Consider the following 25,960-nt stretch of genomic DNA (forward strand, 5'->3'; position numbering starts at 1 on the left):
ATCTGGAACCTAGTGGGCATCTTCATTCCAAAGCCACATGCAAGTCTCACACACACACTGTACTTACTGCAAATCAGATTCTGTATGCAGGCATATTCCTTCAATTCAAATTCTTGCTGAAATCCCTCCTAAACTTACTTACCTTTAGCTTCCGTTTGCTCCTGTGTCACCAAGCTATGGCTCAAATGCACAGAGCTCTGACTGCAGGGTGGGTGACAGGGCTTATGCAAATGCCCTAAGCCCGGTCTCCTGTCATGAGGTCTCCTGATGAAGGGCACCAAGCACTTCCGAACCGATGCTGCTTTGTGATGCTTCAGTCTGGGGACTAGATTCTCTCATTAGAATTTCCACACTCATTTAGGGGCATCTTTATTTGTAATAAAATGGGGATGGAGCATTGCCTCCCAAGCTCAGTGACCGTGCCTTTAGCAAACATTCCCCGACAGCAGTGGCAATCAGTGACTGAGAGACAAATTCACAGACTGCACCCAAATGACAAAAGTTACGTTTAATTTACAATGTAATAAAGGTTACAGGTAAAAAGCTACACATAAAGCATGAAAAGGCCTATTACACAAATGTACAAATCTCTGTACAAAGCTTGTATCAATGTTTCCTAACTTTGTCTCCTATGTTTGTTAGCCAGGTCTAGTCTCAGAGCTCTCAATAACAAGAGCTCTCAATTGGGGGGGAAAGAGCCTCCAAACTGACATCTAAAAATTCCTCTTAGAGACACCAGTTACTTGCAAAAAAATCTTTTCCTTTTTATTTTGAATTACCCCAACCGGTTATATCCTTTGAAAATTGCCTTCATAATACACTTAACAGTAATGCCTTAGAGTAGAGGACAGTACTCTGGAATTAAATAAGAAACTTCAGCAAGTGGAGTGCTCAGGTTTGACAAGAAAAACAGGTAGAGTTCAAACAATACTGTAAGTTAAAACTATAAACCTGTGTCTATGGCACCAGTCACAGAGGAAGGAAAATTGAACTGTTTTCACTCCAAAAGAGGAAGGACAAAAGAGAAAAGCCTAACTATTGGACCTCAAAACCACTGACCCAAGGAAACATTTTTTAGTTTAAACCTCAACTTAACTGCAGACTTCTAAGTCTTCTTTTTGATCAATTTGAGACCCATGGCAACCCTTCTGCTACCTGGGACTTGCAAAGGTAGTGAATATAAATCAGGCTGCTGGACCCCCAAGGCTGGTGATGCTACTGTAACCTCGACAGCTCTGGATTCAACCTGAGGGCCTGGGATATGTGACTTTACATAAAAATGATCCTGGAAAGTGGGAGAAAGGAGGTAGTGGAAGGCCTAGGAAAGAGCCAGGGCAGTCTATTGAAAAGGATATAAGGAGCCTTTCTTACACTGCGAGTGTTGTGAAGACAGGTCTTTATGGGCTATTTCAACCCCACCCCCAATTTTCATATTACATGGTTAGGATGCCAGGAGACATTCTGAAAGACGATACCGCACACATGGAAAGTTTTTCTCCCTAGTTCATTAGCTCCCCATCACCCTTCCACCCCATTCCCACCCAATCCCACCCCTCTCCATGACCAAAAATATCAAATCAGTAAGGAAGGTGTGGGCTTCTTGCCTGGCCAAGCCTCTTTTGCATACTTCTTCTTCTTGGGTTCATTTACAGCTTCAGGGTTATAGACTGCAGGGTTTGGTGCAGGGTTCATGTTCACTGCTGACGGCACAACAGGAGTCAAGTCCACATCAGGGGCAAGGTTTGGGTATGGCATGGGCAAGCCACCGATAAGTGCTGTCCCGTGGATGCCATGCGGCTGGGAGCCTGCTTCACTGTGTGTGGGGGGCAGGCCCCCGTAAAGTCCTCCACTGAAGGCAAAGTTCTGCATGCGCCTGCTCCCTGATTCCTCCAGGCCCAGGGAGCCTGGGCCCTCCACACGCTTCTTCTACAGTTCACGATGAGGAGAGGGGAGAGATTGGAGAGAGAAGACAAGCGGTGAGGCCCATGAGTGGTCAGCTTTTTCTATTCCAGCCTTAGAAAAATGGCTTTGGGAAAGGTTCCTAACTTCTAGCCTGTTCTCCTTTACGGACAACCTATTTCATGGTGTTAAAATCTTACGGTTTGAAGAGACCTTCCCAGTCATCTATGATGGTTCCCAACACTGCTCCATAACAAAGTTTTCACCATCCTATATCAGCCAAGAAGGATGGTACTGTGAGTTTTACATAAAGTAAAACATATCAATTTTAATGACTATTCTTTACCCTGAAGTCACATAGCTCACTTTCTTATTTTCATATTAAAATGACCTTTTAGGAGGAACACATGAGATCAGGAGTTCGAGACCAGCCTGGCCAACATGGAAAACCCCATCTCTACTAAAAATACAAAAATTAGCCAGGCGTGGTGGCAGGTTCCTGTCATCACAGCTACTCGGGAGGCTGAGGCACGAGAATCACTTGAGGCAGAGGTTGCAGTGACCTGAGATGGTGCCACTGCACTCCAGCCTGGGTGACAGAGTGAGACTGTCTCAAAAATAAAAAACATTTAAAAAAAAATCCCTTTTAGGAAATGGAAACAATAAAAGATGGCAATAGATATTTTTCCTTTTTTTGAGGGGGAAAAATTTGGTATCTTCATATTTGATGTCCAATTTTTTTTTCGAGACAAGAGTTTCACTCTTGTTGCCCAGGCTGGAGTGTAATGGTGCCATCTCAGCTCACAGCAACCTCCGCCTCCCGGGTTCAAGCCATTCTCCTGCCTCAGCCTCTGGAGTAGCTGGGATTACAGGCATGCGCCACCACGTCCGGCTAATTTTGTATTTTTAGTAGAGACGGGGTTTCCCCATGTTGGTCAGGCTGGTCTCAAACTCCCTACCTCAGGTGATCCGCCCGCCTCGGCCTCCCAAAGTGCTGGGATTACAGGCATGAGCCACCGCACCTGGCCTGGTGTCCAGTTTTTTTTTTTTTTTTTTTTTTTGAGACGGAGTCTCGCTCTGTCGCCCAGGCTGGAGTGCAGTGGCCGGATCTCAGCTCACTGCAAGCTCCGCCTCCTGGGTTTACGCCATTCTCCTGCCTCAGCCTCCCGAGTAGCTGGGACCACAGGCGCCCGCCACATGGCCCGGCTAGTTTTTTTTTTGTATTTTTTAGTAGAGACGGGGTTTCACCGTGTTAGCCAGGATGGTCTCGATCTCCTGACCTTGTGATCCGCCCGTCTCGGCCTCCCAAAGTGCTGGGATTACAGGCTTGAGCCACCGCGCCCGGCCCTGGTGTCCAATTTTTAAACATTAATCTGAGAGCAAAACCAATCTACAGTGAAGAAAATATTTACTGGCTGCCTGGGCCTAGGAGTGGACTGCTGCAAAGGGCCACGAGGCAACTTTTTGGAGTGAGGAAAATCTCTATCTTAATTATGGTGGCGGTTACACATGTATTTGCCAAAACTATACACTTAAATGTGTAGACTTTATTATATGTAAATTGTACTGCAATAAAATTGACATAAAACTATGTACCTGATGATTTTATACTTTAATGACAAGAAAATATTCCAAAGGAATAAAAACAACAACAAAAAGAGCTCAAGGGGCATTATGGAGTCCCACAGAAAAACATCTTCTACTTTTCCACACTAGACTAAAGCTCATGAAACATCCTCCTCACTCCTATACTCCTTCTGGATTAAACAAAGTCTAAGCAGGAACTCTGACAGATCTTATTTAGTCTAGTATATTCTACAGAATTTTTTTTTTTTTTTATAAAAAGTAAAACAATTTCTATATCATCTCTAACCAGCATCTTCTAATCACCTTCTTAATATTAACAGGGATCTCACTACTCTAAGGGGAAGTGTGTTGCCGTTTGGATTGTTCTGCTATTCGGTAGTTCTTCCACATGTTGAACGATCTAACTTCTACCTCTTGGTAGATCTTAGAAGATCTCTGTAACTTCTTAGAAGTTACTCTTAGAAGTAACTCTTAGAAGATCTCCGTAACTTCTACCTCTTGGTTCTTCAACATACTTGATCTTTAAACTTAATCCACATCTGGGCTGACATTCCTATCTGTGCCATTGCCACTCATAAAATAAAGGCATGACAAACCGTGTGGTATTGCAATAATGCATCTCCTCTACCTAACAGTTTACTTTTAGGGCCAAAGAGAAAGGACAAAAGAAGGTGGGCTTCTCTCTGCACCCCTCTGGAAAATGAATTTACAGATTCACATTGCACATGATTTACATGAAACATCAAGCTGGCTAGTTACCTACAGCCTTTCTGTGGTACTCCAGGATTCCCTAAACATAGATTTCATTTCCACAGAATGAGAAATGGGAGAGGAGTATGGTATGTATTTTAAAATTAAGCACTCACTCAATAGCACATAAAGAGCAGGTTATTTTTTTTTTTGAGACAGAGTCTCCCTCGGTTGCCAGGGTGGAGTGCAGTGGAGTGCAGTGGCGCGATCTCAGTTCACTGCAACTTCTGCCTCCCACGTTCCAGCTATTCTCCCGCCTCAACCTCTCAAGTAGCTGAGACTACAGGAACGTGCCACCACACCCAGCTAATTTTTGTATTTTTAGTAGAGACAGGGTTTCACCATGTTGGCCAGGCTGGTCTCGACCTCCTGACCTCAGGTGATCCGCCTGCCTTGGCCTCCCAAAGTGCTGGGATTACAAGTGTGAGCCACTGTGCCCAGCCTCTATCTCTTGACTTCTTGATCTGCCCGCCTCGGCCTCCCAAAGTGCTCGGATTACAGGCATGAGCCAACGCGCCTGGCCTAAAGAACAGGTTTTTAAACACAGACTGTATGGCATTTCATGTGCTTCCTACCTTGACTGGGACCACTGCAGTTTGCACCATGTTCCTGAATCGACCAACTGAGGGATCCACATCCTCTGCAAAAAGAGAAGAGGGCAGGGTTGGGTTGGTACTTTACTGGGAGGAATAAGAGCACAGGGGTCACTGCAAACAAACCACCACAACAACTCATGTTAAAATTGTAAAACAGAGAGATTTAGCTGGGCATTGTGCTAAATCCTCACAAAGACCCTGTGACGTAGGTACTACCACAATCAACATTCAGTAGACGAGAAAGCAAACTGAGGCTTGGAGGAGTAAAGTGACTGGCCCAGTTGCTCTGGTGGAGAGGACAGGAGCCAGGACTTGAGTCCAAGTACTTCGAATCAGGCCTGTGATCTACATCACTGTGCTGTGCTGCCTTCCCCCAAGTTCTTTCCCATTCTTTATACTTCCCTCTTTTGAGGGGAAAGAAAAAAAGAGTAGACATTATCAGTTCCGTATCAGTGACAAAACAATGACATGTCAAGAGGTTACATATCAAATGCCTTGCTAATGCCTGCTTATTAGCAAAAAAAAAAAAAAGATTTTGGATTCAAAGCCAGGGCTTCAAACTGAACCTGGCCTTTTGACTTGAATGGCCTGAACTGCATATAAGCAAGACTTACACTAAAGGCTCCGATACCCCCGTCTACACAGGAAATAAAGAGCAAGATGCTGTCCCATCTTTGATGAACTCACAGTTACAGAGCCAGATAGGCTACAACACACAAAGGTGCTTCAAGAGAAGTACACAACAGTGTTTCTGGAGCAGAGGGGATGACTAGGCTGGATCGCCAAGGATGGTGGAGTTTTCTCACTGAAGGGTGAATGTGTGGAAACAGGCAGAGGCACCAACTTATGTACCACTACTACAGAAAACTACTCCAAGCCCCAGTTAACTTAATATAGCGATAGAGAAGGAATCGCTTCCCTAATAGGTATTGTAACCTTATTTTCTATGAGGTTGCTTGTTACTGAAAGAAACACTCCCAGCCAGGCACGGTGGCTCACGCCTGTAATCCCAGCACTTTGGGAGGCTGAGGCAGGCGGATCATGAGGTCAGGAGATTGAGACCATCCTGGCTAACACGGTGAAACCCCGTCTCTACTAAAAAATACTAAAAATTAGCCAGGCATGGTGGCGGGCACCTGTAGTCCCAGCTACTTGGAAGGCTGATGCAGGAGAATGGCATGAACCCAGGAGGTGGAGCTTGCAGTGAGCCGAGATTGCGCCACTGCACTCCAGCCTGGGCAACAGAGCGAGACTCCATCAGAAAAGAAAGGAAGGAAGGAAGGAAGGAAGGAAGGAAGGGAGGGAGGGAGGGAGGGAGGGAGGGAGGGAGGAAGGGAAGGGAGGGAGGGAGGAAGGGAAGGGAGGAAGGAGAGGAAAGAAAGAGAGGAAAGAAAGAAAGAGAAAGAAAGAAGAAGAAGGAGGAAGGAAGGAAGGAAGGAAGGAAGGAAGGAAGGAAGGAAAGGAAGGAAAGGAAGGAAAGGAAGGAAAGGAAGGAAAGGAAGGAAAGGAAGGAAAGGAAGGAAAGGAAGGAAAGGAAGGAAAGGAAGGAAAGGAAGGAAAGGAAGGAAAGGAAGGAAAGGAAGGAAAGGAAGGAAAGGAAGGAAAGGAAGGAAAGGAAGGAAAGGAAGGAAAGGAAGGAAAGGAAGGAAAGGAAGGAAAGGAAGGAAAGGAAGGAAAGGAAGGAAAGGAAGGAAAGGAAGGAAAGGAAGGAAAGGAAGGAAAGGAAGGAAAGGAAGGAAAGGAAGGAAAGGAAGGAAAGGAAGGAAAGGAAGGAAAGGAAGGAAAGGAAGGAAAGGAAGGAAAGGAAGGAAAGGAAGGAAAGGAAGGAAAGGAAGGAAGGAAGGAAGGAAGGAAGGAAGGAAGGAAGGAAGGGAAAGAACGACAGACTCCCAGAAATCCCCTTGGAAGACAAAAGAATCGTTATTTAATTTAGTAATTATAATTAGCCCCTGGTTTATTTGCTTTAAGTCTGGATTTTCAAGTATTAGGATCCATGACTTTAAAGAGGACACTCTGGTAGTATGTTCACTATCAATCTCTGCTCTATGAACAAATGGCTTCTACATAGAAGAGAAAGGAAAAAAATATCCAAGCTCATTAAGAAAGAGACAATGTCCGCGGTGGCTCACGCCTGTAATCCCAGCACTTTGGGAGGCTGAGGCGGGCGGATCACAAAGTCAGGAGATCAAGACCATCCTGGCTAACATGGTGAAACCCCCGTCTCTACTAAAAATACAAAAAATTGGCCGGGCGCGGTGGCTCAAGCCTGTAATCCCAGCACTTTGGGAGGCCGAGACGGGCGGATCACGAGGTCGGGAGATCGAGACCATCCTGGCTAACACGGTGAAACCCCGTCTCTACTAAAAAAATACAAAAAACTAGCCGGGCGAGGTGGCGGGCGCCTGTAGCCCCAGCTACTCGGGAGGCTGAGGCAGGAGAATGGCGTGAACCCGGGAGGCGGAGCTTGCAGTGAGCTGAGATCCGGCCACTGCACTCCAGCCTGGGCGACAGAGCGAGACTCTGTCTCAAAAAAAAAAAAAAAAAAAAAGCCGGGCGCGGTGGCTCAAGCCTGTAATCCCAGCACTTTGGGAGGCTGAGACGGGCAGATCACAAGGTCAGGAGATCGAGACCATCCTGGCTAACACGGTGAAACCCCGTCTCTACTAAAAAATACAAAAAGCTAGCTGGGCGAGGTGGCGGGCGCCTGTAGTCCCAGCTACTCGGGAGGCTGAGGCAGGAGAATGGCGTGAACCCGGGAGGCGGAGCTTGCAGTGAGCTGAGATCCGGCCACTGCACTCCAGCCCGGGTGACAGAGCGAGACTCCGTCTCAAAAAAAAAAAAAAAAAAAAAAAAAAAAAAAAAATTAGCTGGGCACGGTGGCGGGTGCCTGTAGTCCCAGTTACTTGGGAGGCTGAGGCAGGAGAATGGCATGAACCCAGGAGGTGGAGCTTGCAGTGAGCTGAGATCACACCACCGCACTCCAGCCTGGGCAACAGAGCAAGACTCCGTCTCAAAAAAAAAAAAAAAAAAAAAAAAAGAAAGAGACAACGTCTCTAAAAAGGTATCCCAATCTTCTCTCATGGCCCCTCTGGTTTCAGAGCCTGTGCTCTTAACCACTATGCTACATTGACTGAACACAATTCCCTAAGAAAGCTTGAGGGCACTAATTTTCAATGAGAAAAACAGCAGATCAGATCCTCACTCCTGAAAGAGACTTAAGAAATTTGTCTAGTCCAGTGGTTCCCAAATTGCTGGCTGTTGTACAAACAGGAGCTCATTAAAAAGTATAAATTTTGGGCTGGGCATGGTGGCTCACGCCTGTAATCCTAGTACTTTGGGAGGTCCAGGGCAGATCACTTGAGGTCAGGAGTTCAAAACCAGCCTGGCCAACATGGTGAAACCCTGTCTCTACTAAAAATACAAAAAAATTAGCCAGGCGTGGTGGCAGGCGCCTATAATCCCAGCTACTTGGGAGGCTGATGCAGAAGAATCGCTTGAACCCAGGAGGCGGAGGTTGCAGTGAGCCGAGGTTGCGCCACTGCACTCCAGCCTAGGTGACAGAATGAGACTCCGTCTCGAAAAATAAATACCTAAAAATAAAAAATAAAAATTTCAACCAGGCACGGGGGCTCATGCCTATAATCCCAGTACTTGGGGAGACTGAAGCAGGAGGATCACTTAAGCTCAGGAGTTCAAGACCAGCCAGGGCAACATGATGAAACCCCATTTCTACAAAACATATCACAATTAGCTGAGCGTGGTGGCATGCACCTGTTGTCCCAGATACTCAGGAGGTTGAGGTGGGAGGATCACCTGTGCCTGGGTGGTCAAGGCTGTAGTGAGCCATGACTGTGCCACTGCACTCTAGCCTGGGCGACAAAATGAGATCTTGTCTCTTACACACACACCAAAGAAAAACTAAAAAATACATACATTTCTAGGTCCAACCCTGGAAACTCTTTTTTGGAGACAGCCTCACTCTGTCACCCAGGTGGGAGTGCAGTGGCACGATCTTGGCTCATTGCAAGCTCTGCCTCCCAGGTTCAAGCGATTTTCCCACCTCAGCTTCCCGAGTAGCTTAGACTACAGGTATGTGCCATCATGCCTGGCTGATTTTCGTATTTTTGTAGAGACAGGGTTCTGCCACGTTGGCCACCCTGGTCTCGAAATCCTGGCCTCAAGCAATTCACCAACTTCAGCCTCCCAAAGTGCTGGGATTATAGGCGTGAACCACTACGCCTGACCAACCACAGCTTTTTCTTTTTCTTTTTGTCACCTAGGCTGGAGTGCAATGGTGCAATCCCAGCTCACTGCAGCTTCTGCCTCCTGGGTTCAAGCAATTCTCTTGCCTTAACCTCCCAAGTAGCTGGGACTACAGGCGAGCACCACCAAGCCCAGCTAATTTTTGTATTTTTTTAAGTAGAGATGGGGTTTCACCTTGTTGGCCAGGCTAGTCTTGAACTCCTGGCCTTAAGTGATCCACCCTCCTCGGCATCCCAAAGTGCTGGGATTACAGGCATGAGCTACTACGCCCGGGCCAACCATAGCTTTTTCATCAGAATAAACTAGGAAGATACCTCACCTGGATTGATGATCTCATCATCCTCACTGAATGTCACCCGCGAGTTCTTCCTCTTCCTCTTTGGTCTTTGAATGTCCAGATTTCCCTCCTCAATGGTAAGGGTAGAAATCCTCTTGTTGTGGGCAGTGTTGAACTCTGTCAGGTTCTAAGCCAGGGTTCATACAGGAAAGACAGCAGTCAGTACAAAGGGAATCTGATGGAGAAAATCATACTAAATAAAGGTCAGGAAGACGTGAGGGGCTAATCTTGACCTCCAAAGGGAGTTGAGACTCTTCTGCATTTAGAGAAGATTATACTGTCCTGAGACTACTAATACTAACAAGTCTCAAGTCTCATTAGAAAGAATGTGGGACATCCTCATTGACTAGTGGGGCAGTGATATTCAAAAGAAGGTAAAGGGCCTTGAGCTGAGAACAGGTCATCTGTGCAAATACCCTTGAGTTGTGTTTTGTTGCTGTTGTTGAAGAAAGGCTATCATGTCTTCATGCCCACAAGCAGCTGAGAATTAAAAGGAAATGTGGCTGGGAGGAACGCCAAGAATTGTTTTTAAGTAACAAAATTGAGACGAAAAAGGACAATTGGCTGTTTCTTTTCTAGTAGCTTTCTCCTTTAAAATTAAGGACACTGCTAGTGCACTTAATTTTTGGCGTTAATATTTTGTCATTCCCCATCCTGTGTCTGGCCCCAGTTCTATAAATAACTATCTCAATAATTAACTTGACCTTAGCTCTGTTGCTTGCCTCTTCCCAATCCACTGAAATTATTCCTTTCTGGTACAAACCACCAGTTTGAGATATTCTAAATGTCTTAAGAATGAAGATCCAGGGAGTACCTAACATACTGAACTAAAAGCCATGGAAGCACAGCAGCAGCCTGGATAGAGGCGGCCTCAAGGGGAAATGGGCAACAGTGACTGCCAGCAAGGTCCCTGGCTATGAAGCCACTTCTTCAAAACAAAACGACTTTTTTTTTTTTTTTTTTTTTTTTTGAGAGGGAGTCTGGCTCTGTCGCCCAGGCTGGAGTGCAGTGGCCGGATCTCAGCTCACTGCAAGCTCCGCCTCCCGGGTTTACGCCATTCTCCTGCCTCAGCCTCCCGAGTAGCTGGGACTACAGGCGCCCGCCACCTCGCCCGGCTAGTTTTTTTTTTGTATTTTTTAGTAGAGATGGGGTTTCACCGTGTTAGCCAGGATGGTCTTGATCTCCTGACCTCGTGATCCGCCCGTCTCGGCCTCCCAAAGTGCTGGGATTACAGGCTTGAGCCACCGCGCCCGGCCCAAAACGACTTCTTAATTGTACAATTTCTTTTCTTTTTTTTGGAGATGGAGTATCACTCTTGTTGCCCAGGCTGGAATGCAATGGCGCAATCTTGGCTCACCACAACCTCCACCTCCTGGGTTCAAGCGATTCTCCTCCTCAGCCTCCTGAGTAGCTGGGATTACAGGCATGCGCCACCACACCCAGTTACTTTTTTGTATTTTTAGTGGAGACAGGGTTTCTCCATGTCACTCAGGCTGGTCTCGAACTCCTGACCTCAGGTGATCCGCCCACCTCAGCCTCCCAAAGTGCTGGGATTATAGGCGTGAGCCACTGTGCCCGGCCTAAATTGTAGAATTTCTATTGTGCTTTTCTTCCTAAGAGCTAGGAAACTGCCTTGGTGTACAGGAATAGTAAATGCAGGTCGGTGGTTAAGGACATGATTGCATTTGGTCTATCTGAACAGACCAATCACACCAGTGCAGTGACAGACATGTAAAGGACTATAGCCACACCAAACTACTGGGGTCAGCCTCAAAAAAGGAAAACTTCCACCACCTTAAAATTAAATCTTATAAAATTCATGGCCCTCAGGACAGCGAGGCCCATAAGAACAAAAGCAGTCTGGTTCTATTCAGAAGATTCCTGAGCTGTTCAGATAGCACCAAAAAAAGCTATATAAATGAATGAAAGTGTCAGTCTCTCCAAGCCAGTGCTGTCTGACAGAACTTTTTGTGAGGATGAAAACATTCTCTCTTTACACTACGCAACACGGCAGCCACTAGCCTTATGTGACTACATAATACTTGAAATATTGTTAGTGGCTACCACCTTGGTCAGCATTAGCTCTAAGCAGTCAAGGGACAGAGAAATGTAGCTTCTAGTCTTAGCTTGTAACAGCCAGTGAAAGTGCACAAAACAGCTCAAGAGGTCTAGTGGCTGTGACCCAGCCTCCTTGTTAGGCCTGGTGATACACAACCAAATCCATACAATGTGGCTCTCTGAGAGGTGTCACACCTGGCCACATCAGATTGCCAAAGGCCCATTACTGGACTCAAGAGAACCCCTGCTGCTAAGTCAATGGCATTTCCAGCTACAGAGAACAGCTATATACTCCAAAAACCAGGGTCCCCAAAGACAAAACAATGACATAAACAGGGAATTACATCAAGCTCAGTTTCCTCCTCTGGAAGCCCCAGTAAGCCCTTGAGTTCATCATCCTCTCCACCCATCTTCTCATCTCCTTTCACAGCCGATGGCAATGTCTGAGGCTTCTCGCGCAGAGTGTATGCCCTTGTGGATGCGCCAAATGAGACCGTGGAATCGATGGGAATTTGCTGAGGCTTGTGAGGTTCCAACCGAATGTGACCCAAGAAAGTGCCGTGTGCTGGGAACAACCAAATCAGAAACGTAAGGGGGAAAACAAAAACAACCCGAGTTTTAGAAAGGAGAGTATGATTGCCAACTCTCTTATGAGGTCAGCTTCCCCCCAGCACATCAGTTTTGCCTTTTTGTCTGTTTTTAATTTATTTTAAAAATGCCATAGTCAGGATCGTGGTCAGAAAACTCCAGCTTTTTAAAAAACGAAAATGGCACCGGGTCCACCACATCCATCATGTGTTACAGTGAGAAGGAAACTCCTTCACTGAGCCTTGAATCTCCTCAGTGGGTTTCTTATATCCTCAGACCTGTTGTTCCCCCAAATAACAAATACCACTGCCCGTTCTCTGCTGCCACACAGGCTTGGCTCCATTCTAGGTCAAACAAGAATGGCTCCAACCCAGCAGAAGCCATGCCTCCCAAAGCAGGAGCTGGGCTTCACTGTAGTTTTCCCTCTCCAGCCCCAAGTCAAAGGAATAGAGAAACTGCTGGCCTGGTGGCAGTTATGCTTAGGTTTTCCCCAGGACAAGAAAGAGCTTGGCTGAAACAGGTGCAATATCAATGCCAAAGAAAGCCAAAATCCTACTATAGATTCTGAATATTTTCCCCTGTTGGCATTCTGCATGTTATAAAATGGGAGAGAAAAGATAAGTATTTGCGAGACAAAGCTCTCCAAGACCGTTACGCAAGCAGATGAGGGTGATGTGCGAGTGTATGTTTGTGTGTGGTAGTAGGAGAGTGGTGGAATCCAACATGATATTCCCAGGAAGCAGGACCCTTTACATTTTACACTGTACTCACACATGGGCAAAATGAACAAATTTCAGGGCCCCATGCAGTTAAAGCTCAATTGCATTTCTGTGGATTATCTACGCAAAGTTTAAATTCTTATTAATTGGTGTATGCTTATGGATACTCCAATTAATTAATACTTATGGATTTTTTTTTTTTTTTTTTTTTTTTGAGACGGAGTCTCGCTCTGTCGCCCAGGTTGGAGTGCAGTGGCCGGATCTCAGCTCACTGCAAGCTCCACCTCCCAGGTTTACGCCATTCTCCTGCCTCAGCCTCCTGAGTAGCTGGGACTACAGGCGCCCGCCACCTCGCCCGGCTAGTTTTTTGTATTTTTAGTAGAGACGGGGTTTCACCGTGTTAGCCAGGATGGTCTCGATCTCCTGACCTCGTGATCCGCCCGTCTCGACCTCCCAAAGTGCTGGGATTACAGGCTTGAGGATTATTTTTATTTTTTGAGGCAGGGCTTACTCTGTCACCCAGACTGGAGTATAGTCGTGCTTCAATGGCTCACTGCAACCTCCACCTCCTGGGCTCAAACAATCCTCCCACTTAAGCCTCCCAAGCAGCTGGGACCATAAGTGCACTCCACAATACAGGGCTAATTTTTTGTATTTTTTGTAGAGACGGGGGTCTCGTTACATTGCTCATGCTGGTCTTGAACTCCTGGGCTTGAGAGATTCACTGACATCAGCCTCCCAAAGTGCTGGGATTACAGGTGTGAGTCACCATGCCTGGCCTTGCTTATGGAATTAAAACTGGTATTATTCACAGTCAAAACAAAACAGAGATGGAATAAAGAACCAGAATAATGAAATTTTCCTCAAGATAAGCATTCTTAAAATGCCCTATATTGCTGCTCTATTACATTAATGGAGCTAATCATAGCTTCTACTTAAACGGAATCACAATTTATTATGGTTCTATAAACACTTGAACATGCATGGTCGATAGTGCCTGGGTGCCTTTTTCCTTTTCTTTTTTTTTTTTTTTTGAGACAGAATCTTGCTGTGTTGCCCAGGCCAGAGTGCAGTGGTGCGATCTCGGCTCATTGAAACCTTCACCCCCTGGGTTCAAGCGATTCTCCTGCTTCAGCCTCCTGAGAAGCTGGAATTACAGGCACCCGCCGCCACCCCCAGCTAATTTTTGTATTTTTGGTAGAGGCGAGGTTTCACCATATTGGCCAGGCTGGTCTCAAACTCCTGGCCTTAGGTGATCCGCCCACCTCGGCCTCCCAAAGTGCTGGGATTATAGGAGTGAGCCACTGCATCCAGCTCTTTTTTGTTTGTTTGTTTGTTTTTTGAGAGAGTCTTGCTCTGTCACCCAGGCTGGAGTGCAGTGGTGCGATCTCGGCTCACTGCAAGCTCTGCCTCCCGGGTTCACACCATTCTCCTGACTCAGCCTCCCGAGCAGCTGGGACTACAGGCACCCGCCACCAAGCCCAGCTAATTTTTTTGTATTTTTAGTAGAGACGGGGTTTCACCGTGTTAGCCAGGATGGTTTCGATCTCCTGACCTCGTGATCCGCCCACCTCGGCCTCCCAAAGTGCTAGGATTACAGGCGTGAGCCACCGCGCCTGGCCTGTTTCTTTGTTTTTAAGAGATGGGGTCTTGTTCTGTCACCCGGACTGGAGTGCAGTGGTGTGATCACAGCTCACTGCAGTCTTGAACTCCTGGGCTCTAGTGATCCTCCCGCCTCAGCTTTCTGAGTAGCTACAGGTGTGCGCCCCCACACCCAGCTCATATTTGCTTATTGATGCCCCCAGGACAGCTCCCCAAACCCCTCTTCTCTCCACAGTCAGTTATCAATTATCTCAGGAAAACAGAAAAATCACAGAAATAGAGAAGGGTGGATTTAAAAACCAAATATTAACTTTTTCCATAAAACATAATTTCCAAACTAAAGAACCCAAAGAGCATTTTCATATTGCCCAAATATAACATGTGAATTGGGAGGGAGTTACTTACTACTGTTGAGATCTATCAGGAAAACTCTCTTCAGATGCTTGTGGTAGACAAGTGCAGCATGGACCCGAGAGCAAGACTGGTGGTCAATGGTAAAGTCACACAAATCAGGGTTTCTCCCAAATAAGTAATACTTCTTCTCATCAATAATCAGTTTCTAAATAAATATTAAATTAAATATTACTTAAATCTTGTTTCAACAGCATTTACCAAAAACTCTTCCAATCAAATAGAGAATATTGATAAAATTCCTTTCCATTAGATTGATTTGAGTAATAACTCCATTTCCTTGTATCAAAAAAAGGAAAATCCATTCCAAGAAGAAAAAAATATCTCCCGTTATTCTTCAACATAAAGCACTCAGAATAATTTACTAAAATAACATTTTTTTGGAGAATGGATGGCAACGGATGGTAATTCATCTCCTCAATATAGTGTTTAATTGTCTAGTGTTGGTATGAAAATAACTTTTCTCTTTTTTGTTTCTGAGATGGAGTCTCGCTCTGTTGCCCAGGCTGGAGTGCAGTCGCACGATCTCGGCTCACTGCAACCTCTGCTTCCTGGGTTCAAACAATTCTCCTGCCTTAGCCTCCCAAGTAGCTGGGACTACAGGCGTGCACCACCAAGTTCAGCTAATTTTTTTTTTTTGAGACAGAGTCCCACCCTGTCACCCAGGCTGGAGTACAATGGTGTAATCTCGGCTCACTGCAACCTCCACCTTCTGGGTTCAAGCAATTCTCCTGCCTTAGCCTCCCAAGCAGCTGGGATTACAGGTGCATGACACCATGCTCGGCTAATTTTCTGTATTTTTAGTAGAGATGGGGGTTTTACCATGTTGGCCAGGCTGGTCTCGAACTCCTGACCTTATGATCTGCCCATCTCGGCCTCCCAAAGGGCTGGGATTACAGGCGTGAGCCACCGAGCCCGGCCTAATTTTTGTATTTTTAGTAGAGACGGGGTTTCATCATACTGGCCAGGTTGGTCTTGAACTCCTGACCTCGTGATCTGCCCACCTCAGCCTCCTAAAGTGCTGGGATTACAGGTGTAAGCCACCGTGGTCGGCCAACTTTTTTTTTTTGAGACAAAATCTCGCTCTGTCGCCCAGTCTGGAGTGCAATGGCGTGACCTTGGCTCACTGCAACCTCTGCCTCCCAGGTTTAGGCGATTCTCCTGCCTCCCGAGTAGCTGGGACTACAGGCACGTACCACCACGCCTAGCTAATTTTTTGTATTTTTAGTAAAGACAGGGTTTCATTGTGTTAGCCAGAATGGTACTGATCTCCTGACCTCATGATCCGCCCGCCTCAGCCTCCCAAAGTGCTGGGATTACAGGGGTGAGCCACCGCGCCCGGCCTGAGATCAACAATTGAATTGTGCCTGGCCTGAGATCGACAATTGAATTAAGAGTGGCTGGCTTCTGAAAAAAGGTTCTGTTGGATCTTAATTTTAGATCAATTAGGAAACAAGAAGCACAATGCATGTCTATAAAGGAACAAGATTGCTTTTAGCCTAGTGAAACTGAAAAAAATGTAGTAAGATTGCTTCTCAGAAAATATTCAAATGTGTATTTGGGAAAGGAATGAAGAAGCGTAAACACCTATTTCTATTCTAATCATGCTGCTATAGCCCCAAAGTATTTTTGTTTGTTTTTGAGACAGTCTTATTCTGTCATCCAAGCTGGAGTGCACTGGTGCAATCTCAGCTCACTGCAGCCTCCACCTCCCAGGTTCAAGCGTTTCTCCTACCTCAGCCTCCTGAGTAGCTGAGATTAATGGCGCCCACCACCACACCCGACTAATTTTTGCATTTTTAGTAGAGATGGGGTTTCACCATGTGAAACCAGGCTGGTCTCGAACTCCTGACCTCAGGTGAACTGACAGCCTCAACCTCCCAAAGTGCTGGGATTACAGGTGTTAGCCACTGTGCTACACCTGAGCTGAATTTAGCTTTATAAAAAACTTGCTGGCCAGGCGCAGTGGCTCATGTCTGCAATCCCAGCACTTTGGGAGGCTGAGGCGGGCGGATCACGAGGTCAGGAGATCAAAACCATCCTGGCCAACATGGTGAAACCCCGTCTCTACTAAAAATACAAAAAAAAAAAAAAATTAGGCGTGGTGGCAGGTGCCTGTAGTCCCAGCTACTCGGGAGGCTGAGGCAGGAGAATGGCATGAGCCCGGGAGGCGGAGCTTGCAGAGAGTCAAGATCTGCACTCCAGCCTGGGCGACAGAGCGAGACCCTGTCTCACAAACAAAAACAAGCAAACAAAAAAATAAAAATAAAAAACTTGCTATACCTGTCCTTATATTTCTTTTAATCCTGGATCTGTAAAGCCTTTGCCACAGATCGGTTATAAACTGGACTGTTATAGATGAAGGACTCTAGATGAATTATTGCTAACGCTTCTTCCACTGCTAGTGGTCTAGTAATCTAGTGTGAGCACTTGAGGAATAACTGTCATTTGAGTATGCTGTGTTTTTCCTTTAAATATGAGGTCTCATTAAACTCTAGTTCACATTTCACACTATACTCCTAAAATTCCTGAGAAAATATAGCACAAAGCTAAGTAGAGTACAGTCAAGTTAGTACCAGGCTGGGAATCAAGAAGCTTGTATTTCATTCCTGGCTAAGTCCTTTAACTCACAATGGGCTACTATTCTCGCCTTATAAAACCAAAAGATACACCTCATGCAAGCACACTTTCAACACTGATTATAGTAACAACTGCTAGGCACTTCTATGCCACACACTATGCTATGAGTTTGATGTTATATCATTTCATCCTCACAACCACCCTATGAGGTAGGTAACACTATTCTCTTCCTATTTATATAAATGACAAAATTGAAGCATAAAGAAATTAACATACTCAAGTTCACACAGTTAGATACTTGTGGGCTGGGTTAGAAATTCAGATTTGTCTGGCTTCAGAGTCTAAGCTGTTTTAACCACTACATTATATATTTTCTTCATTCTGCTTACATCAAAAAATGCACCATATGGCAAGGAGTATTTTAAGAAGAGAATAAGTACTGTGGGTCACACTCTTTCCTTAAACAATCACTTAGCCAGTTTCTTTCAAGTTCAGCCTTAAGGTTCAATTAATTCAGGCTAGCTTGGATATGTGGGTCACCTCTGGGAAACCCTATCTAACAGTGCCCATCTGCTGCTGGAAGAGCTTGTTCTGGGCCCATACTACTATGGGGAACCAAGATTTAACAACAGCCTGACAGGAGATCAGTCAGTCCCCTTCATCTCTGCTTTGACCCAAGGTTTTTAAGACTTGAGTTAAAAATAAGACATTATTTCAGGATTAAGAGAGAGCCCAGAAATTTCAACAACTTGTTCTCTCTAATAGCTATTCGAGCTGAATCTCATTGCACTTCTCATTCATATTTATATGCACATGGATTATGCTGTCACAAACTTAAATTTGCTAACCACAGTGCTCACAGATTGGGCTGAAGGAACATGAAAGACCACCAGCTCTTGGGCTCTAAAATAACAATGACTAAATTTCTATGAATCTAGGGTGCCAATAGACATACTATAGATTTAGGGATTTGAGAGGAAAAAAGAGAGGGCCTCCAAATTAAATGTACACATTCAGTATTAAAGGCATCCCAATTTTTTTTTTTTTTTTTTTTTTTTTTGGAGACCGAGTCTGGCTCTGTGGCCCAGGCTGGAGTGCAGTGGTGCGATCTCAGCTCACTGCAAGCTCCGCCTCCCGGGTTCACGCCATTCTCCTGCCTCAGCCTCCTGAGTAGCTGGGACTACAGGCGCCTGCCACCATGCCCGGCTAATTTTTTGTATTTTTAGTAGAGATGGGGTTTCACCTTGTTAGCTAGGATGGTCTTGATCTCCTGACCTCATGATCCGCCCGTCTCGGCCTCCCAAAGTGCTGGGATTACAGGCTTGAGCCACCGCGCCCGGCTGGCATCCCAATTACAGAAATGTTAAAATGAATTTTTTTTTTTTTTTCCTGAGATGGAGTCTTGCTTTGTCGCCCAGGCTCAAGGCAGTGGTGCAATCTCCATTCACTGCAACCTCTGCCTCCTGGGTTCAAGTGATTCTCCTGCCTCAGCCTCCCAAGTAGCTGGTATTACAGGTGCGTGCCACTGCACCTGGCTAATTTTTTAATTTTTAGTAGAGACGGGGTTTTGCCATGCTGGCCAGGCTGGTCTTGAACTCCTGACCTCAGGTGATCTGCCCGCCTCGGCCTCCCAAAGTGCTGGGAGGCCAGGCGTGAGCCGCCACTGAGCCTGGCCAAAATGAACGGAATTTTAACAGAAAACCGTATGTCTCAGAACCAAGGAAATGTGTCAGATGTTGAACAATGTGCTGCTTCTGTCCAAGTGACTGAAATAATGCACTGGCTTTCAACAGTCACTAAAGCCATAGCTTCTTGACTAGCTATGGCCAGTACCACTATCCAGTTGTGCCTCTGAGTTATAACTCAGAGTGTATCTTTACACACTGGGCTTAAAAGACTCATGGCTTTTGTTTTAATGTTGCACTTCTTAAACCCAGCTATCACAACACATCACAAGCCTTTGATACAAAGCTAGGATATAGATAGCTAGGTTAGTATCAAGTGCTGATTAAGTTTAAATCTAAAAATAAGCACATCTCAGGTCTACACCTCTCAAGAATACAGTGATGTCTGAGGATTTTAACTTGACAAGTTTGTGGCAACTCAGCACACTTAACAACACCGAAAGAGAACATTATCAGCTAATAGAAACCAATGATCAGGGGAGTGTCTAGCAAGTTAGAGTGTTTTGAAAATATAATACCAATTATTCCACAAAGGAATGTGATGTTATCATTAAGACTAGGCAACCCTGTCTGTTTCTTCCTGTTGCAAACTAAAGATTTGCTAAATTCGGCCGGGCGCGGTGGCTCAAGCCTGTAATCCCAGCACTTTGGGAGGCCGAGGCGGGTGGATCACGAGGTCAGGAGATCGAGACCATCCTGGCTAACATGATGAAACCCCGTCTCTACTAAAAATACAAAAAACTAGCCGGGCGTGGTGGCGGGCGCCTGTAGTCCCAGCTACTCGGAGGCTGAGGCGGGAGAATGGCGTGAACCCGGGAGGTGGAGCTTGCAGTGAGCCGATATCGCGCCACTGCACTCCAGCCTGGGTGACAGAGCGAGACTCCGTCTCAAAAAAAAAAAAAAAAAAAAAAAAAAAAAAAAGATTTGCTAAATTCTAGTAATAAAACAAATCTCTATATGTCTTCAAGCTTTGTGCTATTTAGCAACAAATATTTTGTAACTGTGGAACAATCTGTAGTAAAAAAAAGTTTTACAGATATTTTAGCTAAATTATTTCTTTGAATAATCTTGAAGTTTTAAATCTTTAAGATTGAAGAACCCATGATAAAGCGGCTCTCTGTGACTGGCTGAGTCCATGATGTATTCATAACAGGAGAAATCATTAAAACTCATGCATGCCTTAATACTTTGCAAAATACCTGGTCATCTCTACAAAATCCCAAAAGTGACAAAAATATATTTACAGAGTAACCTTCAAAAGATCTCAGATAGCTTTTCAATCTAGCAACCATGGAACTGCAACATTTTTATTAAATACCAAAAAACCACAAGGAAAAAACTGCATTCAATAATGGGGCCTTGAACCTAAATTCTAGCTGAGCAAGCAAATATAAAATTGGTCTAATACAGGGAGACTCACAGCTACATGGTCATGGTGGGCTTAATATCCATCTCTTGGTAAATAAATAATACCATAAGGATTATAAAAAATTTACGTAAACTAATAGCTAATAAAAACTCATGTTCTCTTGAACTCCTATGTGGTGTTCTCTCTAGAGGCTTGTATAAAAGCTGGAATTCTGCTAAACTTTTATAGTACTTAATTCAAATATAACTATGTAATTTTTTGGTGTGATTCTGTCTCTTCCACTGGACGACTTGAGGAGAGAAATCATGTTGGTTTCCCTTACTGCTGCAATCTGTAAGCCAAGCACTGTAACTGGCACATAGTAAACACTCAATACATGTTTTCAAAGAATCAATTAATGAATTTCACCACAATTCCATTATCTTTTTGAGTAAGTGTCGTCTTAGTTTACCATATTTCTTATAAGGAGTTGGGCCTGAATCTCTTAAAATTAACTTAAAAGTTAAACTCAACATATATCATTCACTTTCTTCAGTTACTGCATACCTTGCACGGTTTACACAACTCCATGTACTCAGGGAGAGGGAATTAACCAAGCTAACAGGGCTTCCAGTTTGACTGGGGCCCACAGGACCCATGACCTATTAAAACCATTCATTTGAGAGAAGTCACAAAAAAGTGAGTGTCTGTGGTAGATACAAGCTTTAAGTGTGTGATGTCACCATGTGCTTTTAACAGAAAAAAAAATCAGGATGAAAGAAAGTAGCATTGCTGGAAAACAAAGCACAGGAGAGGGGGTGGAAAAGTGAGTCACTGGCAAAAATCTTTAGTGTGGTGGGCAAAAAAGGAAGACATGTATTTCCATACCTCAATTAGTTTGTCTCCTTTGACTACATCCAGATGTAAACCGGGAGGGGGCTTACCTGCCCTGAAAAATAAAAATAGAAAAAAGCATTTTCACGATGAGTTTATAAATGCAATTTACAATCACTGTCCCATTCAACATTGCAGCTTTCCTACCAGCCAGCCTATAATTAGTTCATGTTCAAGCAGAAATGTCATCCACTTCACTGTTATTACAGCTCCATTCTACGTTTGACACTTACTTCCCTAGTGATTCAACTGCTCTGAAACAGATTTTAGTGGATCTGTATTTAGAGCAGCACCAAGAAACCTATATTTTAACACTGGATCTTCACCTCAGAGAAAGAGCTGCATAGAGAGTGTAAGTACGATAGCTGGAGTGGTCTGGTCACCTGGAGTTTGAATCTGAAATTTACCCCTACTCCAATATCATATAAAGATCGAATAAATTAGTTGCTGTTTGGGGCTGATCAAGATTAGTCTCATCACAGAGTAAGCAGAGTACTGTCCTGAGCTCTGAGACCAAATCAGAGGTGCATAATTAGGGAACTAGGGCAATTCAAAATCATGCCCCATGAAACCAGGTACCAAATGAATATGTTACCCTTGAACAGGTCTTTCTACAACAGCATGATTAAGGGAAGTTTCCTCTATACTCCTACAGCCATATCATTCAAGGGAGACTCACATATGTCAAAGCACCTAACAGTGCCTGGTACCTACCAGACCCTAAGGAAAGGGTAGGTGATCTCAAAGCAGTGCTTTCTAACTACGTTTGCTGTATTGGTCCAAGTTTGAAATCAATACAGCGAGGGATCAAAACGGATATAGAATTTGTAGACTGAAGCAACCATTACAAAAGTGCAAAGCCATCCAGAAAATAGCCACACATTTGCTTGCTTTTTGGGTTTGCTAATTTGAAGTTAGAAAAAAGAACCACCTCACTAGAACCTCTAGATTTGCACACGAAAAAAACGTATCCTTGTCTAGCTAACTGAAGATGCAACACAGTCATCTCAAACAATCCTGCCCCAACCCCTCCTCTATGGAAAGGACAGTGCACCGGACAAAAGGCCATTTTGTCCACGAAAAAGGAGGAATGTTACATCCAAAATATACTTTCTGTATGTGCCTGACTCAGGCCTTGGAGCTGGGAATACAAAGATGCAGTCTTTGCCCTTGAGGATGGCAATATAACGGGAGACAGAGACAAGTAACAAACAATACACTGCGATGAGCTACAGCAGAAAAAAACTCTTAATTTCAGAAGCGTTTCCTTGTAAGGTAATTCATATTTATTCAACTTGTACTCTACTCAAAGGCCAAATTATTTCATTATTCCCAAGAACTTTCGAAGGGATAAAAAGGGTTCATGCCAGCCATTACTAATGCCTACTCGTGCCACAGACTGGGAGCTCCCTGAGGGCAGGGAGGGCGCTAACCTACCCTCGTGTTCTCTGTGGCAGACAGAAAAGTGCCGCACGAGGGATGCAGCAACCAAAGAGGGATGCGGGGCTCAGACGTAGGGTTGGGGCAGGGGCTGGCTCGAGAGCGCTCGGGACGTACAGGAAGGGGCCAGGTACGATGCTCCATGAGAGCACCAGGCACTCAGTCAGGAGTTGGGCGTAAGTTCGGGCAAAGGCCTCAAAGCGCTCCAGCGACTGGCTAATCGCTCAAAGGGGCTGCCTAAGTGAGCGCCTTTGAGCCCCCAATCCCGTGTTTCTTCAGTTCCTGGGCCTGGGCTCCAGGCTCTCGGTTCTTCAACACGTCGCCCGGCCCGGTGCAGCGAACAGTTTTTCCTCAACCATTCCAGGGTTTCTGAGCCGTTCGGCTCGCAGCAGAAAAGTAAAAAAAGAGCCGCCCTTCCAGCCCAGGCTAGCTCCGGCCAGGCCACTCTAGCCCTGGCCGCCCCGCCACTCACCAGGTTGGGCAGTCGAACAGCGGGAGGCTGGAGCCGGAGTTCGCGGCTGCCGCCATCTTGCGTCTCCCCCTCCCATTTGGCGGGCCCGAAGCACGCCGGGAAACTGGAAGACCGAAAAGGGAAAAGCGGCATCCCAGCAGCCTGTGCGTACGCACGCTCACGCACGCACGCGCGTACGGGGGGCGGTGCTTCTAGTGGGGACAGTGTAGGTTTTGGGATTTTTTTTTTCCACCGTTTGTGCGAGTTGGCCGTCTCTGGAAGTCTCCAGTGTATGGTTTTCCTTGGCCAGGAGGTATCAAAGGAAAAGCGACTTTGTAGGGAGGGGAGTCAGTCTCTCCCTGCGTCCTCCTGCAAACGCTTCTGGGCTCTAAAATCTTGGGACTAAGCCGGGCGCGATGGCTCACGCCTGTAATCCCAGCACTTTCGGAGGCTGAGGCGGGCGGATCACTTGAGGTCAGGGGTTCGAGACCAGCCTTGCCAACATGGTGAAACCCCGTCTCTACTAAAAATACAAAAATTAGTCGGGGGTAGTGGCACATGCCTGTAATCCCAGCTACTTGGGAGACTGAAGCAGGAGAATCGCTTGCACCCGGGAGGCGGAGGTTGCAGTGAGCCGAGATCGCGCCATTGTACTCCAGCCAGGGCAACAGAGCGAGACTCCGTCTCAAAAAAAAAAAAAGAAAAAGAAAAAAAGAGAAGGAAAAAATCTGGGGACTGCATCCTCCTCCAACGTTTAGGTTAAGACCGTCAGCCTTTTGCCCTCAAAGCAGAGAAGCTAAAGGGCAAAACTTGGAGATTGGAGTGATTATTGTTTCTACTTATCCAGCCCTTCTCCAAAAAGTGGCACTTTACTCACTTTTTTCCTAATCCACGTCTAGGCCTGTAGATTATCAGGGAATCTGCATTAGGGGTCACCTGGTCTGTTTATGAAAACTCTGGACAAGCTGGAGCCAGGAGCAGGTCCAGTCAGAAAGCAGGGGTCCAAATCATCACTGTGCTTGGCTCAAATGGTTAATTTTTTAAAAAAGGATTTTTTGCTTTTGGTTATAGTGCAAGGAAGCATTAGGATTGCTGGCTTGCCCTAGATCACCAGATGACTGAAAGAGACCATTAGCAGGGCCTCTGGTTGTAATGGCATTGTCTGTTGAGCACTTACCTTGGCAAGTATGTATTTTATATGGATCATCTCATTTAATCCTGACAAGGCTCTTGAGTTAGGTATTATTATAATTCCAGAGGAGAGGCTCAGAGAGATTGAGTTGCCCAGCCTCACCCTAGAACAAGTGGTGAGTGGGATAAAAAAACCTAAACCTGTATGTTGCCAAAGGCCATGCTCATGAATCACTATTCTCTCTCACACTTTGATGTTGGTATAATTATGTTTATTATTAGCATGCAACTGATGCCCCTCTTCTTCACTTTTGTAGATGCCTTGGGAGGATTATCTGACTGGTTTTTCCTTTTTTAAATAAATCAATTGCTAAGTTCCTGTCATCCAGAAAGAGGCACTGCTCAGCAAGTTAAGGAATCTATGATGAAAGTAGTTCTTTTCTTGCTTCCATGCCACTGGTTCTGTAGAAAATCAGCCTATTCAAAAGATTTTTTGCCCTTGATGAAGTCTCCAGCCCTCAAAATGTAACTGCAATATAACTTAGAAGGAGCAAGATGATCCAAAAAGTAACAGCAATATAACATTAACTTGGATTTGAAGATGATCAACTCTTAGGTAGATTGGAGAAACCCCTTTTCCTCTGGCCTTTAAAGCACGATAAACTTATCCAGCAAGGATGGTGACTAATCAGATCACTTATCAAATGGCCTGTTAATATCCTCCTTTTCAGCCTTGTGATTCCAAAGTAAGACTAGGCTGACTGGAAAAATTCAAATTCTAAACTTGATTTCAAGAAAACAGAAATAATCCTATGTCCCCCTCTTTTGAATACAGGGCATGATTTTTGAGAAGGAATTAGTCCCAAAAGCTTTTGAGTCTAACAGAAAAGAACAAGATACTTTCATCTACAGAAATCGTGTGAGCCTTTTGAGGTTCTATGCTCCTTTTAGGCATAACATGGTATTGAAGCCATTCCTAGTTAGCAGTGACCTGATAGCATCTTATGGCAACTTTGTCTTTCAACTTCTCAGCTTGTGTGATCCTTCTATTGCTGACTATAGACCCAGGAAACCTAAAAGCTACATCTTACCCTTCTAATTCTTTACTCCTTGGCCATGTTCTGTTTCTAGCACAGTAGATAATTCACACATGGCACCTTATGATTACCTAGGCCCTCATAAAGCAAAATGCTCTTTGTTTGGGCACCAATGATGTCAGTATAGACCAGCAAACTAGAGGACAGCAATCTAGGTCCTTAACCTTTTAAAATAGACTGACGCACTAGCTGCCTTTGGATTTTGGTATCTCAATAAAGAGATTAGTATCTTGGCCTTTGATAGATTTCCTTAGAATAAGATCTAAAGACATTAGGAGCATATTGAGGTCAGAAAACTTTTTAAAATTTTTTGATTATTATGTTTTGAGATGGAATCTTACTCTGTCACCTAGGCTGGAGTGCAGTGGCAGGATTTCAGCTCACTGCAACCTCCACCTCCCAGGTCTAAGTAATTCTCCTGTCTCACCTTCCCAAGTAGCTGGGATTATAGGCATGTGCCACCACACACCTGGGGTTGCACCATGTTGATGAGGCTGGTCTCGAACTCCCAACTTCAGGTGATC

At 45.1% G+C, this 25,960-nt stretch overlaps 1 protein-coding gene and 1 non-coding gene across 2 annotated transcripts; both read right to left on the reverse strand.

Moving 5' to 3' along the window:
- Positions 1-565: 565 nt before the first annotated feature.
- Positions 566-23,291, reverse strand: PPP1R8 (protein phosphatase 1 regulatory subunit 8). Its single transcript, NM_001266462.1, is given in 7 exon segments — positions 566-1,926; positions 4,812-4,876; positions 9,415-9,559; positions 11,835-12,055; positions 14,805-14,958; positions 21,312-21,372; positions 23,230-23,291. Coding segments are annotated over 7 exon segments (1,056 nt in total). The 5' UTR covers positions 23,286-23,291; the 3' UTR covers positions 566-1,572.
- On the reverse strand, positions 19,232-19,397 carry LOC114675123 (small Cajal body-specific RNA 1). The gene has a single exon (XR_003726219.1).
- Positions 23,292-25,960: the final 2,669 nt, after the last annotated feature.

This window comes from Macaca mulatta, chromosome 1, assembly GCF_049350105.2.
Source record: "Macaca mulatta isolate MMU2019108-1 chromosome 1, T2T-MMU8v2.0, whole genome shotgun sequence".
In the NCBI taxonomy this organism is placed as follows: Eukaryota; Metazoa; Chordata; class Mammalia; order Primates; family Cercopithecidae; genus Macaca; species Macaca mulatta.